This window comes from Anomaloglossus baeobatrachus, chromosome 6 (assembly GCF_048569485.1).
Source record: "Anomaloglossus baeobatrachus isolate aAnoBae1 chromosome 6, aAnoBae1.hap1, whole genome shotgun sequence".
Classification (NCBI taxonomy): Eukaryota; Metazoa; Chordata; class Amphibia; order Anura; family Aromobatidae; genus Anomaloglossus; species Anomaloglossus baeobatrachus.
The window spans coordinates 75,788,311-75,805,701 of record NC_134358.1 but is presented as its reverse complement, the minus strand read 5'-3'; the positions used below and the strand labels follow the sequence as shown (position 1 = coordinate 75,805,701).

General features: G+C 50.4%; 1 protein-coding gene across 1 annotated transcript in view; it reads right to left on the bottom strand.

Moving 5' to 3' along the window:
- The window catches only part of LOC142243818 (putative C-mannosyltransferase DPY19L4), a 72,088-nt gene that overhangs the window by 13,464 nt on the left and 41,233 nt on the right, over positions 1-17,391 (bottom strand). The window contains exons 13-18 of the mRNA XM_075316022.1: positions 10,519-10,617; positions 10,286-10,359; positions 10,060-10,215; positions 6,286-6,402; positions 6,085-6,205; positions 5,367-5,423 (exon numbers count right to left, since the gene is read on the bottom strand). Coding sequence (XP_075172137.1) covers positions 5,367-5,423; positions 6,085-6,205; positions 6,286-6,402; positions 10,060-10,215; positions 10,286-10,359; positions 10,519-10,617 — 624 coding nt within the window. The remainder of the gene's footprint in view (positions 1-5,366; positions 5,424-6,084; positions 6,206-6,285; positions 6,403-10,059; positions 10,216-10,285; positions 10,360-10,518; positions 10,618-17,391) is intronic.

The window sequence follows — 17,391 nt, the reverse complement described above, 5'->3', positions numbered from 1 at the left end:
CGGACCCGAGCGTGGTGAGCGCAGCGTCCCCTCCCCGCCCGCGAAAGTGTACAGGAAATCACCAGGCACGCTGCGCAGTCACTTAGTGACCCCTTTCCTCCTTGTCACCACTTAAAGGACGACTTCTGCACAGTCCACTCTACTTGACTTTCACTGAGTCCGTAAATGGCACAGAGTGGTATACTTCTCAAACTTAATCTTCACTGCATCTATAGCAACAATCTTCTGCACTATCTGGGCACAGTTTGTGGTCCCATAGGGGTTCCCTCCAGACTCCATGCAATTTCATGGCCAGCAGCTTTCCTGACACTTGTGTTCTGCAAGACACCGCTAGGCCCCTCATTCCCATGTCTGACGTCATACTAGCACAGACAATGAAATAGTCTCTTTGGCCACTGCATCACTTCAAGGATTGCTTGCGCATTGGAAGGGCCATTATGATAGAGTTACGCCCTGGCCAATCAGGATGTCACAGGGTATTGTGCAATATGCCCTTCTGTGCAATATCCACCCCCTCGGTTACAGGTCCCCAACAATTGGTGTTGCCAAGAACAGCTAATCAAAATCCTAGGAACACTCTGCACCACACACCAGTGCATGGCCTGAGTGGAATAGGGTTGCCCACCTGGGGGGGGGGGGGGGGCTGGTTAAGGGGAGGTCAGGAGTAGGCCAGTGTAGTGTTGGAGGTGGAAGGAGGTCAGGAGCTGGGCTCCTTGGTACTACTAGGTAGCAGACATTGGTCTGGGCCTGGTAGGAGCTGGACCCCGGTCGCAGGGGGATCGTGACAAGGGGCACGGACTGTCGAGGACAGGGAGTAGCTTCAGGCATCCTGACAGTTTACCCGAAGAGGATGAAATTGGGGTACAAGCGCAATGGGGGGGGGGGGGGGAAATAGGACTTTCCACACATACGGTCCAGGAAATCCCAAGCGTGAACCCTGAGAGCAAGCTCCTCCAGTTGGCCATACCCGATTAGTTTCAGACTAAAGGGATCAACTAGAAGACAAAAAAAAAAAAAAAAAAAAAAAAGTGCCAAGGCAAAGGTCACAGACTAACAGGCAACACCAATGGGGACAGGACCCGGGAGTGCTTCCCCCAAGCGGCAGCGGTGTCCAGAACTTTGGTTTACTACAGTTGTTGGTGTCCGCGTTTTTGGACTGAGTGAATATGCAAGTGACAGTTACCTCCCCAACGGCACATCCCTACCACCATCAGAGTCCCAGGGCATCCCCCCTACCCGTGGAGGGGGTTAAACACCTGGCTTCCCACACCATAGTCACTGGGTACTCCCCATCGCAGCGGTGGTACTGCACCTTACCACTCACCACGGGTGGTGTCACAAACTTTCCACACCATCCCCTGTACATAGCCCCCTTTGTTGGAGAAGCTGCACGACATCCCGGGTCTTGAGCCCTCTCGAGCCACTGTGGATCTGGCTCCGAGCAGCCCGGCTGCTGACACGGGGCAACACCATAGTACTCCTCCATTCGTGCTTAGGCCAGAACCAAGACATACCCTACTCGAGGACTCAACTGACCATACGATCTCGCAAAGCGTTTCGTAGGGTATTCGTATCCAGGAAAAACGGATGCCTATGCCACCGGACTGTACCCCTCTTCTGGGGACGCAGTTAGACAATCTTCTACGTGCAGGATCACCATGTCTGATTGTAGGGGGGTGAGGGTCCTCAGGTTTAATAAGTAGATTTGAACTTCCTTTCAATATCTCCTCCCGGGGACTCTCCTACCCCTCTTCCCATCTCCTATCCTTTATATGTGCTCTTCTCTTAAGTTTCCCTGCCTACTCGGGTGTCCCCAAGCCACACATGGTACATTTGAATACATTAAATAGAACCCTTTAGGCCGAGTTTGAGCGTTTGGGTGCAGTTTTGGTCCCAAAACTGCATGTATTTCCTTCCCCAGCAAAGTCGCAGATTTCATTTTCTGTCTGTGTACTGCTCCGTGCTCTGCTGCAGCTGAGCCGCTCAGATCCGGGCTCGTTGGTGGGTGGCTCGAGCGCCTCCAGACATGGGGTCACTTCGCTCTGAAAAGTGTGCTGGCGCTTTTGGAGGGGGGGGGGTAGGTAGTTGCACGGCCGGAGCAGTGTTTGAGTTTGTGACGCCACCCACGGGTTGTGGTGAAGTTGGACACCACTGCTGCGATTACTGGGCACCCGGGGGAGATGGTAGTGCAGCAAGATGCTAACCCCTCCGTAGGGGTAGGGATGATGGCCCCAGGACCCGTTGGGGATAGCTGTGCGGTGCGTGGCCGGATGGCACTGTTGTACTCAGTTATTGACACACACAAGTCTCTGGTAAACCAAGTTGGTGGTCGGTGCCCGCAGCCGGCTGCGTCTGGTCCCCCACCCGGTTCGGTGGTCTTGGCCTTTCTCCTGCACCGTGTTGTGTACTTGGGCTGCCTGCGCTACAGCAATCAGGAGTCCACTCCCCGGCTTGGTAGAGGTCGGGAGAGCCCTTTTGCCCGCAGACGCTGGCCCGTGGGATCTCTTTGCCTGTGCGGTGGCTTTCTATCCCCCTTGGTGGGCTATTGTCTTCAGTCGGGACTTGGGGGCGAAAGGACCTATAGTCTAGACAGCAATCAGTTAATTAACTCAGTCCAGTGGGTTCTGGAGCTCGTTTCAGGGTCCGAGTACCCCCCTTTGTGCTCCGGTTCCTGGGTCGGTACTGGCGGGCCACTACCCTGTCCACCACGGCTCCACCGAGCAGTCTTCCCGGCTCCTGCAGGCCAAGGCCACCTTTTGCCTCCTAGCCAAGGTACCAGGGCTCCGACCCCGGCACCCATCAGACTCCTTCACTCTTTTCTACTCAACTCTTTACTACTTGTTTTCCCACCTCTGGCTCTCTGAACTCCTCGGTGGGCGAGGCCAACCGCCTGGCTCTGCCCCCTGGTGTGTCCATCAAGTCCTGAGGGGGGTGACTAGGGTTTAAAGTTTGGCTGATGACACCTTATTGGGGACAGGTGTAATCCGGGGGGGGTGTCTACCTGTGACTACCTGGCTAGTCCAGGGCGTCACACTTGCACATTGCAGCTTTTTTTGGTGGCGTCTTTGTGGTGACCACAAAGATGCAGCATGTCAATTCTTTCTGCTTTTTTGCCAGCGTTTGAGCCCTTCCACTCTATAGACTCGAGTTAAAAATGCACTGGGCAAAAATGCTGTAAAACACACGCACTTTAGGTATGCAGTATTTGGGACCAAAAACGGGCATCTTTGTGTCACCACAAAGATGCAGCGTGTGCACATAGGCTAAGTGTGCTGGTTACTTCTGGAGGGCCTTGTTTTCTACAAGATCTCAGAGTTAAGGGTTATGATGAGAAACAGTAACGTTTCTTCAATTTTTTTTCCCCATAAGCTGACATGTTCCAGTAATATGGGAGACATTGAGTGTCAAATAAGTTTCTCCAGTGATTACACAGGTACTTTGAGAACCTAGTGTGGTAGCCCCTCAGATGGCAGATCTACCCTCTGTGCTCCTGTGGCGCCCCTGACCTGGTCAGGCACCACTGAGTACTGCACCCATGCTGGGGGCAGTACAATACAAGTAATCCAGAAGGCTAACCGAGGTGTGATTACACAGGCGCATAGTAATCAGGTCTCCCACATGGACCTTTGGGTGGACCCCTGGGGAATCCAGGAGGGGGCGTGGCCTCCATCTCCACTCAAGGGGTGTGGTAGAGAGCCTGTTTGCTAAGTTGCATATGCAGGCGCTGTGGGGAGGGAGTAGTGAGTCAGTTAGCGAGTGCAGCTCAGGGAGAGCAGACGCATGCAGAAGACCCTGGAGTCTGGCACAATCTGACAGCGCACGTACAGTGGCTACCGATGGGGGAGAATCGTCACATGGGAGTGCCACCTGAAAACCACCTGAGGCTGGAGGCAAGCGGTGGCTGAGTAAGGGGCCTGCCAGGGAGGTACCAGGCCTGCAAGGGTAACAGGTCTCAGCGCAGAGATTCATTCAATTTTCTCCTGCCAAACCTGCCGGAGGGGGCACTTCAGACCCCCACCACAACACCAGAGTCCACAGCCTCGTAGCAACGGAAGGGCCCATAGCTCACAAGAGGCAAGCAGCCGGAGTGACCTGGTCCAGGCTACAAGCAAACGGGCCAAAAAGAGGGGAGAACAGGCAGCAGCAACTTCCCTGGGTGACCCCCATAGGGATTTCAAGTCGGGGGGGGGGGGGGGGGGGGTGTCACCCCAAAAACATCAGGGCTAGAGAAAGAAAGAGTCGGTAGTCACCCTCAGTGTCAGCCTGAAGGAATTCCTGGTTTCTCCTGGTTCATCCCAGCTATGCCCGGGTACTCACTCTGCCATCTACTGTGAGTAAAAACCCTGAAAGACTGTCTGGACTGTGCCCGAGTCATTCTGCGACCTGTGGTTACACACACACACACACACACACACACACACACACACACGGCCCTGGGGCCCGCTTCACTCTCGGGAGGCCACTATATCTAGTTGCATCCAACATCAGCCCCAGGCATCCCCAACCTGCAGCGGCGATCCTCTGACCGCAATACCGAGAGTGGAGTCACGAAATTCCTAAAAGAAGATAACCTACCTGTGACCAGATTGACCATCCCACGTGCAGTCCCTGAAGGTAATGCACCAACAACACCTGTGGGGCTTCACACTACCTACAGTCTAAGTGACAAATGATTGTACACGCCTGACCAAAAGACAAGAGCTACAACATTCAGATTAGTGGCAGATCATCCAAGGATGTAATAAATCTGCAAGATGTCAATTTTAGGGCATCTAGATGAAAGATAAAGCATTTCCACCTAGTTGTGGCTTCTACCCAAGAATCATTGCCAAATTAGTCATAGTGTACTGCAGGGGGACCCATCTAGACATCCCATATCTAGTAACTGAAATAAAAAAAAAAAAAAAAAAAAAAAAAAAAAAAACACACCACAAACCCCACACCACAATAAAATTTGAGGTCCTGGTCCACTGACTACATTGGTAGTCCAGCCAGCTGAAGCGGAGCACTGCGAACCTCCATGCATTAGTTGGCACCTATAGTAGAGGTGCCACGGGCTGTGGGTAGATTAATTCATCGGGGAGTTGATCTGCCTCCCAAACCAAACATTTTATGAGCAGGACAACCCCTTTGGGTCTGCAGCTACATGGCTATACTGGCAAAAAGTAGCTGAGGAGGATTATTTCTTGCAACCACCTGTAATCAAAGGGTTGGAACCCAAAAAGTGAACGGTCATATGTGAAGGATGTTCTAGGGCACATGTTGGTAGCAACAAAGCCCCCCATGTCCCCCCCTCATTACACAAATGCAGCAGAGAGCAGGATGAATAGTCTATACACGTTCCACTGATATTTTGGTGTTCTTACCTCCCTCCATAAACTGAAGCCAATCAAAGCAGGGACAAGGGAACTTAACAATAAGGCCTATGAGGAAAAGCAGAAGAATGAACAAGTTTACAGCTCAGCGACATCTCCAATAGCTGTAAGGTTTAAGGATTTTGAATAAACAAAAAAATATATAATATATAATATATAAGTGTGATATTTGCCTGAAGTTTATTATTCAAGGGAGAGGAGGGTGAGTAGAGAACCATTTGCTCAATGCTGTGGCCTTACCCAGGAGGTTGCCCACTACTCATATTGATTAGCCATCAATACAAGATAGCTAGATTATAACTGTCAGTGGATGAGGCAGAACACCACAGCCCTGTACATTTAAGGGCTATTGCTGTGTCCATAATATTAGCTCATAGTGAAGCTGATTGACATCTCCAGGACCCAGCAGCCGCCATTAGATTGTGTAGAGAGCTGCGGTGTTCTGTCATATACTTCTACCAGTGGTGGGATGTTACTGGTGGAATAACTGAGGTGCTGAGAGTCAAACCCCCCACCATCTTCTATTGATCGCTCAATAGTGGACCTGCATATTAATGTTAGGGCTAATTAGTGGATACAGAGGACCTCATAATCTAAGATGCATACACAGACACAAGTATGGCTATTAATGTAAGGGCTACATATGATCTGCAAATCGTGATAATTGTTGCAATCTAGCAACATAGCACAGGTGACGTTTCATACTCACCAGCACAACTGGATTTACAGCTCTCAGACGAATCCACCTGAAGACTGTTAGCCAAAGTGCTGGAGAAAAGACACCAGAAGCAGCGAGGACACAGACGTAAGGAGTCCACAGGTACTTCAGTCTAAGAGTAAGCAACCACATCTCAATGTGAGGTGTATACAACATTCATCCCATAGCTTAGGAGATTTTGAAGTTCCTTACCCCTCAAAGGTCATGGCCAATACACCAAGGACAAGACTCTGGATGACATTATAGACAACTTCTGGCCTCTCCCCAATCCTGCCGTCCTCAGATGTATTAGAACGGACCTGATTGCCACTAAACGCAAAAAAAACAAACAAACACACAAGCCACCAAATCATGAGCTTAAAGTTACTTATATTTAATCTTTAAGATTTACATTCCTCAGTGGAAACTGAAGGCTGTAGTTAATGGGGTATGCCCATCTTTTCAAGCGATTATGCCATGTCCAATCCTTAGAACAGAGGCGCCATGACCTTTTATGTGGCCCCCGGGCAGATTCCCGGGGGAGGCAGTGCTCATGCTGTCACCGCAGTCTTGCTGCCGCCGGCCCTTTAAATCCACACATTGCTGTTTGTGCTGCAATGTGTTCTCCCGTTGGCCAGTGCCAATTGTGGGCGGGTCTACAGCAGCCTCACAGCTTCCAGCGTTGTGTGTCCGCCCCCTGCCCTCCGGAGATCAGTGCCTGCCTTCTCCTTCTGATGCAGTGTGTCCGGCTCCTGCACTCCAGTGATGTGAATGCAATGCTGCTGTGAGTCCAGCGCCGACCCTCTGCTGCTATACCCTGCCCAATGCTTTGTGCCTCCCCACACCAGTTCTGTAAACCTTCTCCCCCAGAGTTGCATGAAACTCAGCGCAGTGTGCCCCCCAATGTCCTGTGTGCACCCCTCCCCCAGTCCTGTGTGCACCCCTCCCCCAGTCCTGTGTGCAGCCCATCACCCAGTAGTCCTGTTTGCACCCCCCCAATCCTGTGTGCACCCCTCCCCCAGTCCTGTGTGCAGCCCCCCAATGTCCTGTAGTGCACCATGCAGTGCAAATCCTATGTGCAGCCCATCACCCAGTCCTGTGTGCACAACCCCCAGTCCTGTGTGCAGCCCCCCCAGTCCTGTGTGCAGCCTCCCCCCCAGTGATGTCTGTGCCTCCCCCCAGTGATGTCTGTGCCTCCCCCCCAGTGATGTCTGTGCCTCCCCCCCCCCCAGTGATGTCTGTGCCTCCCCCCCCCCAGTGATGTCTGTGCCTCCCCCCCCAGTGATGTCTGTGCCTCCCCCCCCCAGTGATGTCTGTGCCTCGCCCCCAGCCCCGCGTGTGGTGTCTGTGCCCCCAGCCCTGCGTGTGGTGTCTGTGCCCCCAGCCCCATGCCCCCAGTTAATTAATTGCTTCACCCATATAGCAGGGTCATTTAAACATTAATAATTTTGTGCGGCCCCCGAAGATTGGTAGAAATTTCCAAATGGCCCCCGACAGGAAAAAAGGTTCCCCACCCCTGCCTTAGAATAAAGGGGCTGCAATGCTCATTCAGCTGCTTTATTCCTAGGCTTGGGGTAGAGTTCCACATGGTAAGCAACTAGCAATTAGTGACCACATCAGGATATGTTGACTATGGGAGGGACGCTTTATCACTAAGGATGTACCGGTACGGCCTTGGTTGTATAGTGGTAATCACTGCCGGCTGCTGCGGTGATCCCTGCTGATTTGAACAGCAGACATGTTTGGCTAACAGGTGTGGGTTGGATCTGTTATCCACCTGCACCTGCTGGCCAGTTAGATCATGCTGTCAATGTGACAGTGTGATTTAAATGGACATTGCAGGGGATTGTGCTGTTAGATGCTGCCATCAGAGGCTCCGTGATATTCATGGTGAGCCTATGGTTGTAATGGTAGCTTGGGGGGTCATCAATTACCCCTGACACAACCATGACGTACTCTGTAAGAGCTGACAGTGGTGGCTCAAGGAACAGTGCATTTTTGCTGATCACAGGGCCGGCGTCACCACCCGGCATACCCGGGCAAATGCCGGGGCCCTGGACAGCCGGGGGGGCCCATTCGCGAGTTCTGGGAACCACAGTCCTCTGCAGGAAACTGCAGGTGCTGTCCCTTTAAGGCACGCTGTCCTCAGCGTTCCCTGTAAACTCCTTTTCTGAACTTCATCTGTGGGCGGAGCTATCACACAGCGTCCTGCTCCAGTCACTGTCCCACAGATGAAGACAAGGAACAGTGCCAGCCAGCGACCCCCAGCACAACGCTGCCCTCCAGCGCTGTGTGGGCCCCCTCTCCACAGTGATTTGAGTGGTATGTTCTACAACCCTCCCCGCCCCCCGATTTATGGGCCCCAGTGAGCTGCATGGGCTTTTTTCCCCCCTGAGATGTATGTCCTGGCCCCCAACTATGTGCTGTCCCCCAGAGCCGAGTGTGTGGGGGCCCCCCAGAGCCGAGTGTGTGGGGGCCCCCCAGAGCCGAGTGTGTGGGGGCCCCCCAGAGCCGAGTGTGTGGGGGCCCCCCAGAGCCGAGTGTGTGGGGGCCCCCCAGAGCCGAGTGTGTGGGGGCCCCCCAGAGCCGCGTTTGCACATGTCTCAGATCATGTCCCATCATAATCTAAAACCCCTTGCATTAAAAGGAGATAACTACAACAGTGTGTGTGTCTGGGTGAAGCAGAGCCGAGTGGGTGTCTGGGTGAAGCAGAGCCGAGTGGGTGTCTGGGTGAAGCAGAGCCGAGTGGGTGTCTGGGTGAAGCAGAGCCGAGTGGGTGTCTGGGTGAAGCAGAGCCGAGTGGGTGTCTGGGTGAAGCAGAGCCGAGTGGGTGTCTGGGTGAAGCAGAGCCGAGTGGGTGTCTGGGTGAAGCAGAGCCGAGTGGGTGTCTGGGTGAAGCAGAGCCGAGTGGGTGTCTGGGTGAAGCAGAGCCGAGTGGGTGTCTGGGTGAAGCAGAGCCGAGTGGGTGTCTGGGTGAAGCAGAGCCGAGTGGGTGTCCGGGTGAAGCAGAGCCGAGTGGGTGTCCGGGTGAAGCAGAGCCGAGTGGGTGTCCGGGTGAAGCAGAGCCGAGTGGGTGTCCGGGTGAAGCAGAGCCGAGTGGGTGTCCGGGTGAAGCAGAGCCGAGTGGGTGTCCGGGTGAAGCAGAGCCGAGTGGGTGTCTGCAGCAGAGCTGTGTGTATATATACTCTTTGGGCAGCAGAGTGTGTATTTACTCTGGGCAGCAGAGCTTTATGACTATGTGCTGTTTGGGCAGCGTAGCAGAGATGTGTGCAGCAAAGCTGTGTGTATATAGTCTTCGGTCAGCAGTGATGTGTATATATGCAGCAGAGCTGTGTGTGTGTTTGTGTCTGTACATATGCAGCAGAGATGTGTGCAACAGTGCTATCAAGGGGTGTGTGTAGCAGAGCTGTGTGTATACAGTATGTATGGATTAGAGCTGTGCGTGCGGCCCCCCATAGCCATGTGTGCAGCCCCCCAGAGCCGTATGTGCAACCCACCCCAGTAATGTGTATACCCCCAGAGCTGTTTGCTACTCCAGTAACATCTATGCCCTCCCCAGTAATGTCTATACCTCTGCCCCTCCTGTGATGTATATACAGCAGTGTCAGTGTGCACTGTGCACGGCCATGTCTGTTACGACCATCATGCAGCACAGCCACATGTCTAGGAGGAGCTGGATGCAGACAAGCGGGTATGTGTCTGTATGCAATGATGTGTATCTATGTATGTCAGTGTGTATGACTATAGATTTGTCTGTTTATAAGTATTTTTGTCTTCAAATATGTATATGTGCGTATGCCTGTATGTGTGTGTGCGTGTCTGCGTGTGGATGGGGCCCAGTGAGACTCTTCCGCCCGGGGCCCACAAAAACCTGGAGCCGGCCCTGGCTGATCAGACTGATCTATGAAGTTCCCTGGAGGGAGGGGGAGGTGGACAAAAAAAAAAAAAAAAAAAAAAACAAAAAACAAAACCACAAAAAAAACTCACCGATTGTTAAACAGTCCCTGGCACATTGAGACCAGGCATATAATGGAGACCAGGATATAAAATGGTAGAAGTGAAGACTGTGTGAGCCTTGAGAGGCAGTCCTGAGAAAGTGGCTGAAATGATTCTTGACATAACAGCCAGCTCACTGTGAAGTTCCTGCTCAAGAGAGTAAAATTATAAATATATATTTTATTACATTAGATTTTTGACTATTGGATAAACGTACTTGTTCATGTTCAGTCCAAGTTTAACTTCCACAGACTTCAGGATTTGATCGTCGTCTGTTTTATAAACTCGCGTCTGGAGGGGGGGGGGGTTTGGAGAAAAAAAAAAAAAAAAAAAAAAAAAAAAAGTTTACTATGACTGCGAGAGACAGTCCATGGACTGAGGTCGATGTTGCAGCAAATTTTTTAAAGTAAAGTCGAATATTTGAGGCAAATGTTCTTCCACAGTACTTACCCCCATAAAAAAGTGAATGGCTAATGAAAGTGTAAACATTAGACAAAAATAAATCATAGTCATCACTTTGGGTTGAAAGGTCCCCGATCGAACACCATCCTGAGAAAAGCAGATTAATATTAATGAATAAATTAATATTATAATAAAAAAAAAAACAAGAACGCATCTACATTTGTGCACAGGAGCAGAGAGTTAATTTACAGTCTCCATTGCCCTTGTTCTGTACAGTGTGGCCGGCAGCACCAGCTAATATACAAGGTCACAGTGACTAGCTTTCATGTATTAGCACAACTGCATTCCTGGACCAACTTCTACAAACCATGAGACAGGTCCTCTGACACTGCTCGTCCCTGATTCTCTCTTTACAATGATAGAGAGTAAGGCTGCTTTCACACCTCCGGTTTCTGCAATGCGGCACAATCCGGCACTTTGCAGGAAAATCGCAACCGTTTTTTTTTTTGCTGCCGGTTGCATTTTTTCTGCATAGACTTTAATAAGTGCCGCATGGCCTTGCGTTCCATCCGGTTTTTGCCGCATGTGGCAGATTTAGCCGATGCAGTGGCCGGATGGAACGTTGCCTGGCAACACACACACACACACACACACACACACACACACTTTGGCCGATGCGGCACATTTTTATAGCATGCAGCAAAAACCGGACAGGCCACATGGGAAAAAACTTATGCAAAAGGTGCAAAGGATGCAGTGTTTTCACCGCATCCTTTGCATAGCTTGCACAGCCAGATTGAGCCGCACTGCTCAAACCGAATGTGTGAAAGCAGCCTAAAGCATACCCTGGAAATAAGAATACTAAAACCAGACATGGCTGCATCTCAGATGTGTTTACTGGACAATTGACTCAAGTTATTTCTTAAGTCCTCAGTGGTTGATACCTTTTAATGGCCAACTAAAATGGTAATAGCAAGCTTTTGAGACTACGCAGGTCTCTTAATCAGGCCCAGTATGACAAAATCTGAAGAGTCACATATTTATACCCAACAGGACATAGAAAAATATGTCGCTGTCCAGTTGTGCACAATTCTCTGTATAAATATGAGGACTCCATTCTTTTAAACAATGTTTTTATCTCTACTGGCTAACCGTACAAAGATTATTATACCTATATCAAGTTATTTCAGCATTTATCAACTTTGTGTTATGGAAAAAAGTAAGAGTCAAATGTGACACCTGCTTTGGGAGCGATCTATAGTGTTCCACCCACATTCACCTCTACAGATGCTGCTTCTTTGGTTGAACTGGAGAATACTACAATTCCCAAAGTGCCTTGCAAATCTGGGGGAGGAGGAAACAGGACGGAGGGGTGGAAGGAAGCTGAGTCATCTTGGAGGTGGGAAGCTGCAACTCTGTGTGAGGAGAGACGGTCTAAGAAAGTGACAGGAGGCACCATTAGCAGGAGCTGCGGCCTTCCAGGTTTACCACACCGAAGAAGGATTTTGCCTGCTGTACCAACTCCCTCCCAGACATTGAATCCAGACGCCCCAGTGTGGAATAGTCTGAGAGAACAGACCTGCTGCAGACAGAAGTGAGTAGGACATTGCTATGACTTGTAGTTCTACAGTTTGAGAAGTGTGCTGGAGCAAATTACAAGGCCTTGCTAGAGAGGACTTTTGACTGCACTAACTGGGAGTTTGTATAGGACCAGCCCTGGGGAAATACTGCCTTCATTACTTTAAGTGCACCAACGTACTGCAAGCGCGCCGACATCCGCGGCAACTGGGGCCCCAATTTGGGACTGTGTCAATTGTGAGGCTGCAGCTGTTAGTTGGTAGATTGTAAGTAGTCAGCAGAGTGTGTGGTGTAGGTTAAAGAGGAAGCATTACCCCTAACCTTCAGGTCTATTACAAAGAGCCCCTCCTGCATTTTTGTAGAATACTGCATAACATATCTTGTTGTTCACTGTTATTTGCTTGTTCCCTGCAATTACCATTGTCATCCTCCTGCAAATAAACCTGTTAAGATTTCTAACCTCAGTTATTGTGAGTGTGTACGGAGCGTGGGTAGGGGTTTCCCGAGTCGGCCCCTAGCAGAAGACAAAGACCCTTCTGCATTCCACTAGAGCTCCTAGCAAGATTCGGGTGGAGGCACTGCGTCATATCAAGGTGAGAACTACCGAACACTCTGCCCCAGCGGCAAATTAAAGGGGTGTTACAGTGGAGGCACTGCTGAGATCGATCAAGACATGTATCGCTGACATGGAGGCTTTAACTGAAGCACAGGTGTCCACATGGTGTGGGGAAAGAAGTATACTTGAAGAACACAGTTTTGCAGTATGCGGTGAACTCTCCAAGGTACCGGATGAAGAAGTACTGAAGATTGTGAACCAAGTTCATGGAGTTGTCCATCCCAGAGTGGTTGACAGAAGGACTGATGAAGGGAGTCCATTATCAGCAGCTCTAATCACTACTGAGGGGACACTGGATAAAGGGTACTTTCCATCTGTCATAGCTGTGCCATTAAAACATGGACCACATTGGAAGATCACCTGGCCTGTGAGGTCCGAAGCAGGGACATCATCTTCGGGTGCAAGTTCACAGCCTAGGAGATCTAGTCGATGTCTACCTTCCACTCCTACTCGGGACAAATCTGAAGAAACAACCATGATGGTTGACGTGGTAGTGGCAGCCATGGAGAAGTTAGTCACCCAGTTTACAATATTGCAACCTGAAGGGGCCTACCGTCGTCTGCGAACCTTCTCGGGTGTCACTCCTGTCCCAGCTGGTGAAGAAGGGTATGACACGTGGAGGGATGTTACTCTGCAATATCTGGAAGAATGGCAGTGTACTGATGCAGTGAAGAAGCAGAGAATTGTGGAGAGTCTGAAGGGGCCTGCTATGGAAGTGGTGCAGGCTGCTTGGAGAAGTCAGTCAGAGACAACTTCTAAAGATTACATGACTGCTCTTGAAGATGCTTTTGGATCCCCAGAGGATGCCACTGATCTCCTTTATCAACTCCGCACCACCTATCAAAACTCTGGTGAGAAGATGTCAGATTATCTTTATCGATTGGACAAATTGGTGCATAGGGTCGTATCCAAGGGGGGACTTAGGCCCGAACAAGTTGATCAGTGTCGTTTAGAACAAGTGCTCCGAGGAGCTCTGACTCACGATCCCATTGCTCAACGACTGAGGTGCTGCGACAAAGGGCAGATTCCCCGTTCTTTCCATCAGTTGCTTAAAGAAGTCAGACAAGAGGAAGCTCTCCTGGCCGCCAGAGAACAAGTGACCCAGCGAGTGGCTGCTGCCCCTGTACATCTTGAATCCAGCCATCGAGAGGGAGAGTTCTTGAAGGTCATTGAGAGGCAAGGGGAACAGCTTGCCCAACTTCTAGCTGCCCAGGCTCTGAAGGTTGACCAGCTAAAGCAAATTGTTGAGACAGCTGTCAAGTCAAAGACCGCCTTTGCAAGTGGCAAGTGATGACCACAGTCTGGTAGAAGATACAAAGCCAGAAGAATGTTTTGTCTGTTGGAGCACCCATCATATGGCTCGCCAGTGTCCGAAGAGGTGGAATTTGAAGAGATCTCGGGACCCCCCACCTAACAAGAAGGGGCAGACGGGAAAGGGGGCCAGTAGAGTCCTATACTGGCCCCCCTTCAAAATCAGAGGTATATTCTACTGCTCCATCTAACCCTGTCCAGTCAGAGCAATTTCCTAAAGGTCTTGTAGGACCAGCACCACATGTACCGGCCTGTATCAATGGGCAGCCATGCACTGTATTACTGGATAGTGGTTCACAAGTGTCCATCATTTTTGAGAAGTGGTACAGAAAATACTTGTCAGACATGCCCTTGCAACCCCTATCTGGACTTGTAGTCTGGGGTTTGAGTGAAAACAGTTACTCCTACAAAGGATACGTGGCTGTCACACTACGATTCCCAGAGACTATAGCTGGGGTGGAAAGAGGTTCCCATCATTGCATTAGTCTGTCCAGACACTGATGAAGACCGGGAAACAGTGCCTGCCATAGTAGGGACAAATGCCAACCTATTCCGTACTCTTGCTCAGTGGTGTCGTAAAATTGGAGGTAATAGACACTCGCAGGCCCTCACAATCCATCCTGTCTGTTTGGCTGCTTATGAGAAGAAAGAGGAAGAGGAAAGGAAGGAACTACGTCCTGAACATTTTGACCTCTGTTTTGAAGGTAGTGATCTGAAGAAGGAGGAAAAGCAGTCAGTGATAAATGGTATGATGAAGCGTGCCGGAACCTTCTCATTGGGTGATTGGGACCTGGGCCTTGCAAGAGGAGTGGAGCATCACATCCGGCTGACTGATGAGAAGCCATTTCGAGAAAGATCCCGACGATTGGCTCCCGCCGATGTGGAGGATGTTCGAAAGCATTTACGGGGTTTACTGGACACTGGAGTCATAATAGAGTCCAACAGCCCAAACGCATCTCCGATAGTGATCGCTCGGAAGAAGAATGGAGCTATTGGGATGTGTGTGGATTATCGCACCCTGAACAAACGCACTGTGCCTGATCAGTATACTGTGCCCAAGATTGACGAAGCTTTAGATTGCCTGCAGGGAAGCCAGTGGTTTTCTGTGTTAGATCTTCGGAGTGGATATTACCAAATACCCATGAGCAAGGAGGATCAGGAGAAGACTGCTTTCATTTGCCCTATCGGTTTCTATGAGTTTCAACGGATGCCGCAAGGAGTGACCGGTGCCCCTGCTACTTTCCAGAGATGTATGGACAAGGTGATGGGGGACATGAACTTTCGTGAGGTCCTGGTTTACCTGGATGATCGGATTGTATTTGGCCACACCTTGGAAGAGCACAACCTGAGGTTATTTAAGGTGTTGGACCGGCTAGAGGAAGCTGGGTTAAAACTATCCCTCGACAAGTGCCTGTTCTGCCAGAAATCTGTGAAGTATGTAGGACACATTGTTAGCCGAGAAGGAATCTCCACGGATCCAGCCAAAATAGAAGCTGTGATGGAGTGGCCCAAACCCACCAAATTGGGGGAGCTTAGATCTTTTCTAGGTTTCAGCGGGTACTACAGAAGATTTGTGCCACAATATTCCAAGATCGCAAAGCCATTGACAGCCCTCACTCAAGGGTATCCCCCACCTCGAGGGACAGCTCGCTCCAAGAAACCTGCAACAAAAACCTACTTCAAGGTGAATGAGCCTTTCGGAGAGAGATGGACATCAGAGTGTGATGAAGCCTTTGAGAAACTCAAGTCCTGCTTGACCCAGGCACCTGTACTGGCCTATGCAGACCCCAACAAGCCATACGTACTTCATGTGGATGCTTCTTTTGATGGACTTGGAGCAGTCTTATACCAGGAGCACTATGGCGTCCTGCGGACAGTCTACTACATCAGTCGTGGATTGTCTCCGAGTGAGCGCAATTACCCAGAACATAAACTGGAGTTCTTGGCCTTGAAATGGGCTGTGGTGGACAAGCTGCATGACCACCTCTATGGAGTGCATTTCCAAGTTCATACTGACAACAATCCACTGACCTATGTGAGGACTACAGCAAAGCTGGATGCTACTGGCCATAGATGGCTCGCCGCGCTAGCTATATATGATTTCAGCCTGAAGTACCGACCTGGTGCCACCAACATTGATGCAGATGCTCTGTCCCGCCTGCCCAGGCAGATGGTGAATGAAGAAGAAGAAGCCTGGATTGAGGTTCCAGCCCCAGAGGTGAAAGCTATGTGTCATCGACATCAAGGAAGGATTGCTCAATCAGGGGGCTGTGCTACCTTCTTAGGGGCTCCAGAGGAAGCTCTTCCACTATTGTTCTGTCAACTGACCAACGTTGATGCCGGCTCCCTGCCTCAACTGACTCAAAACCAGATTGAAAAGGCTCAACAGGAAGATCCTTCTGTGGGAGTTGTTCGATGGTGGGTGAAAAGGGGCCAAAAGCCTGAGAGGAATGCTCTGAAGACACAAGAGTCTGTTCTCTTGACCCGACAGTTAGACTTTCTGGTGGTGAAAAATGGATTGCTGCACCGCGAGGTCAAACGCCAGAATCGAGAAGTTCGTGTCCAGTTGGTGCTTCCTGCTCAGTTCCGTGAGATGGTCATAAGGGCACTGCATGATGATCATGGACACCTTGGAGTGGAAAAGACCACCAGCCTCATAGCAGATCGGTTCTATTGGCCAAAGATGGAAGCTGACATTGAACAATACTGTAAATCTTGTAAGCGGTGTATCCTAAGGAAAACCTTACCTTCTCGGTCCGCCCCCCTTGTCAACATAACCAGTGATGGCCCCCTTGATTTAGTGTGTATCGACTTCCTTTCCATTGAGCCTGATGAAGGAAACGTCAGCAACGTTCTAGTGGTCACTGATCATTTCACAAGGTATGCTCAAGCTTACACCACTAGAGATCAGAAGGCAACCACTGTGGCTAAAACCTTGTGGGAGAAATTCTTTGTGCATTATGGGCTGCCAGCACGCATCCATTCTGACCAAGGGAGAGATTTTGAGAGTCGGCTAATTAAGGAGTTGTGTGAGGTTTGTGGGATCAAGAAGTCCAGGACCACACCATTTCATCCACAAGGAGACCCTCAGCCTGAAAGATTCAACCGTACCCTTCTTAACATGCTGGGCACTTTGGATTCAAAACAGAAAGGAAGGTGGAGTCGACCCATAAGTCAATTAGTTCACGCCTACAACTGCACCAAAAATGAGTCAACAGGGTACTCGCCCTACTTCCTCATGTTTGGAAGGGAAGCCAGACTACCTGTGGATATTAGTTTTGGAGTGTCCCCTGGCAATCTGGAGATAGGGTCCTCATCCGTCAGTTGGGCCTCCATGGAAAACACAAGCTTTCTGATCGATGGCGTTCAGAACCTTATGTGGTGGTAGAGAAGTTGCATGGCATCCCAGTCTACAG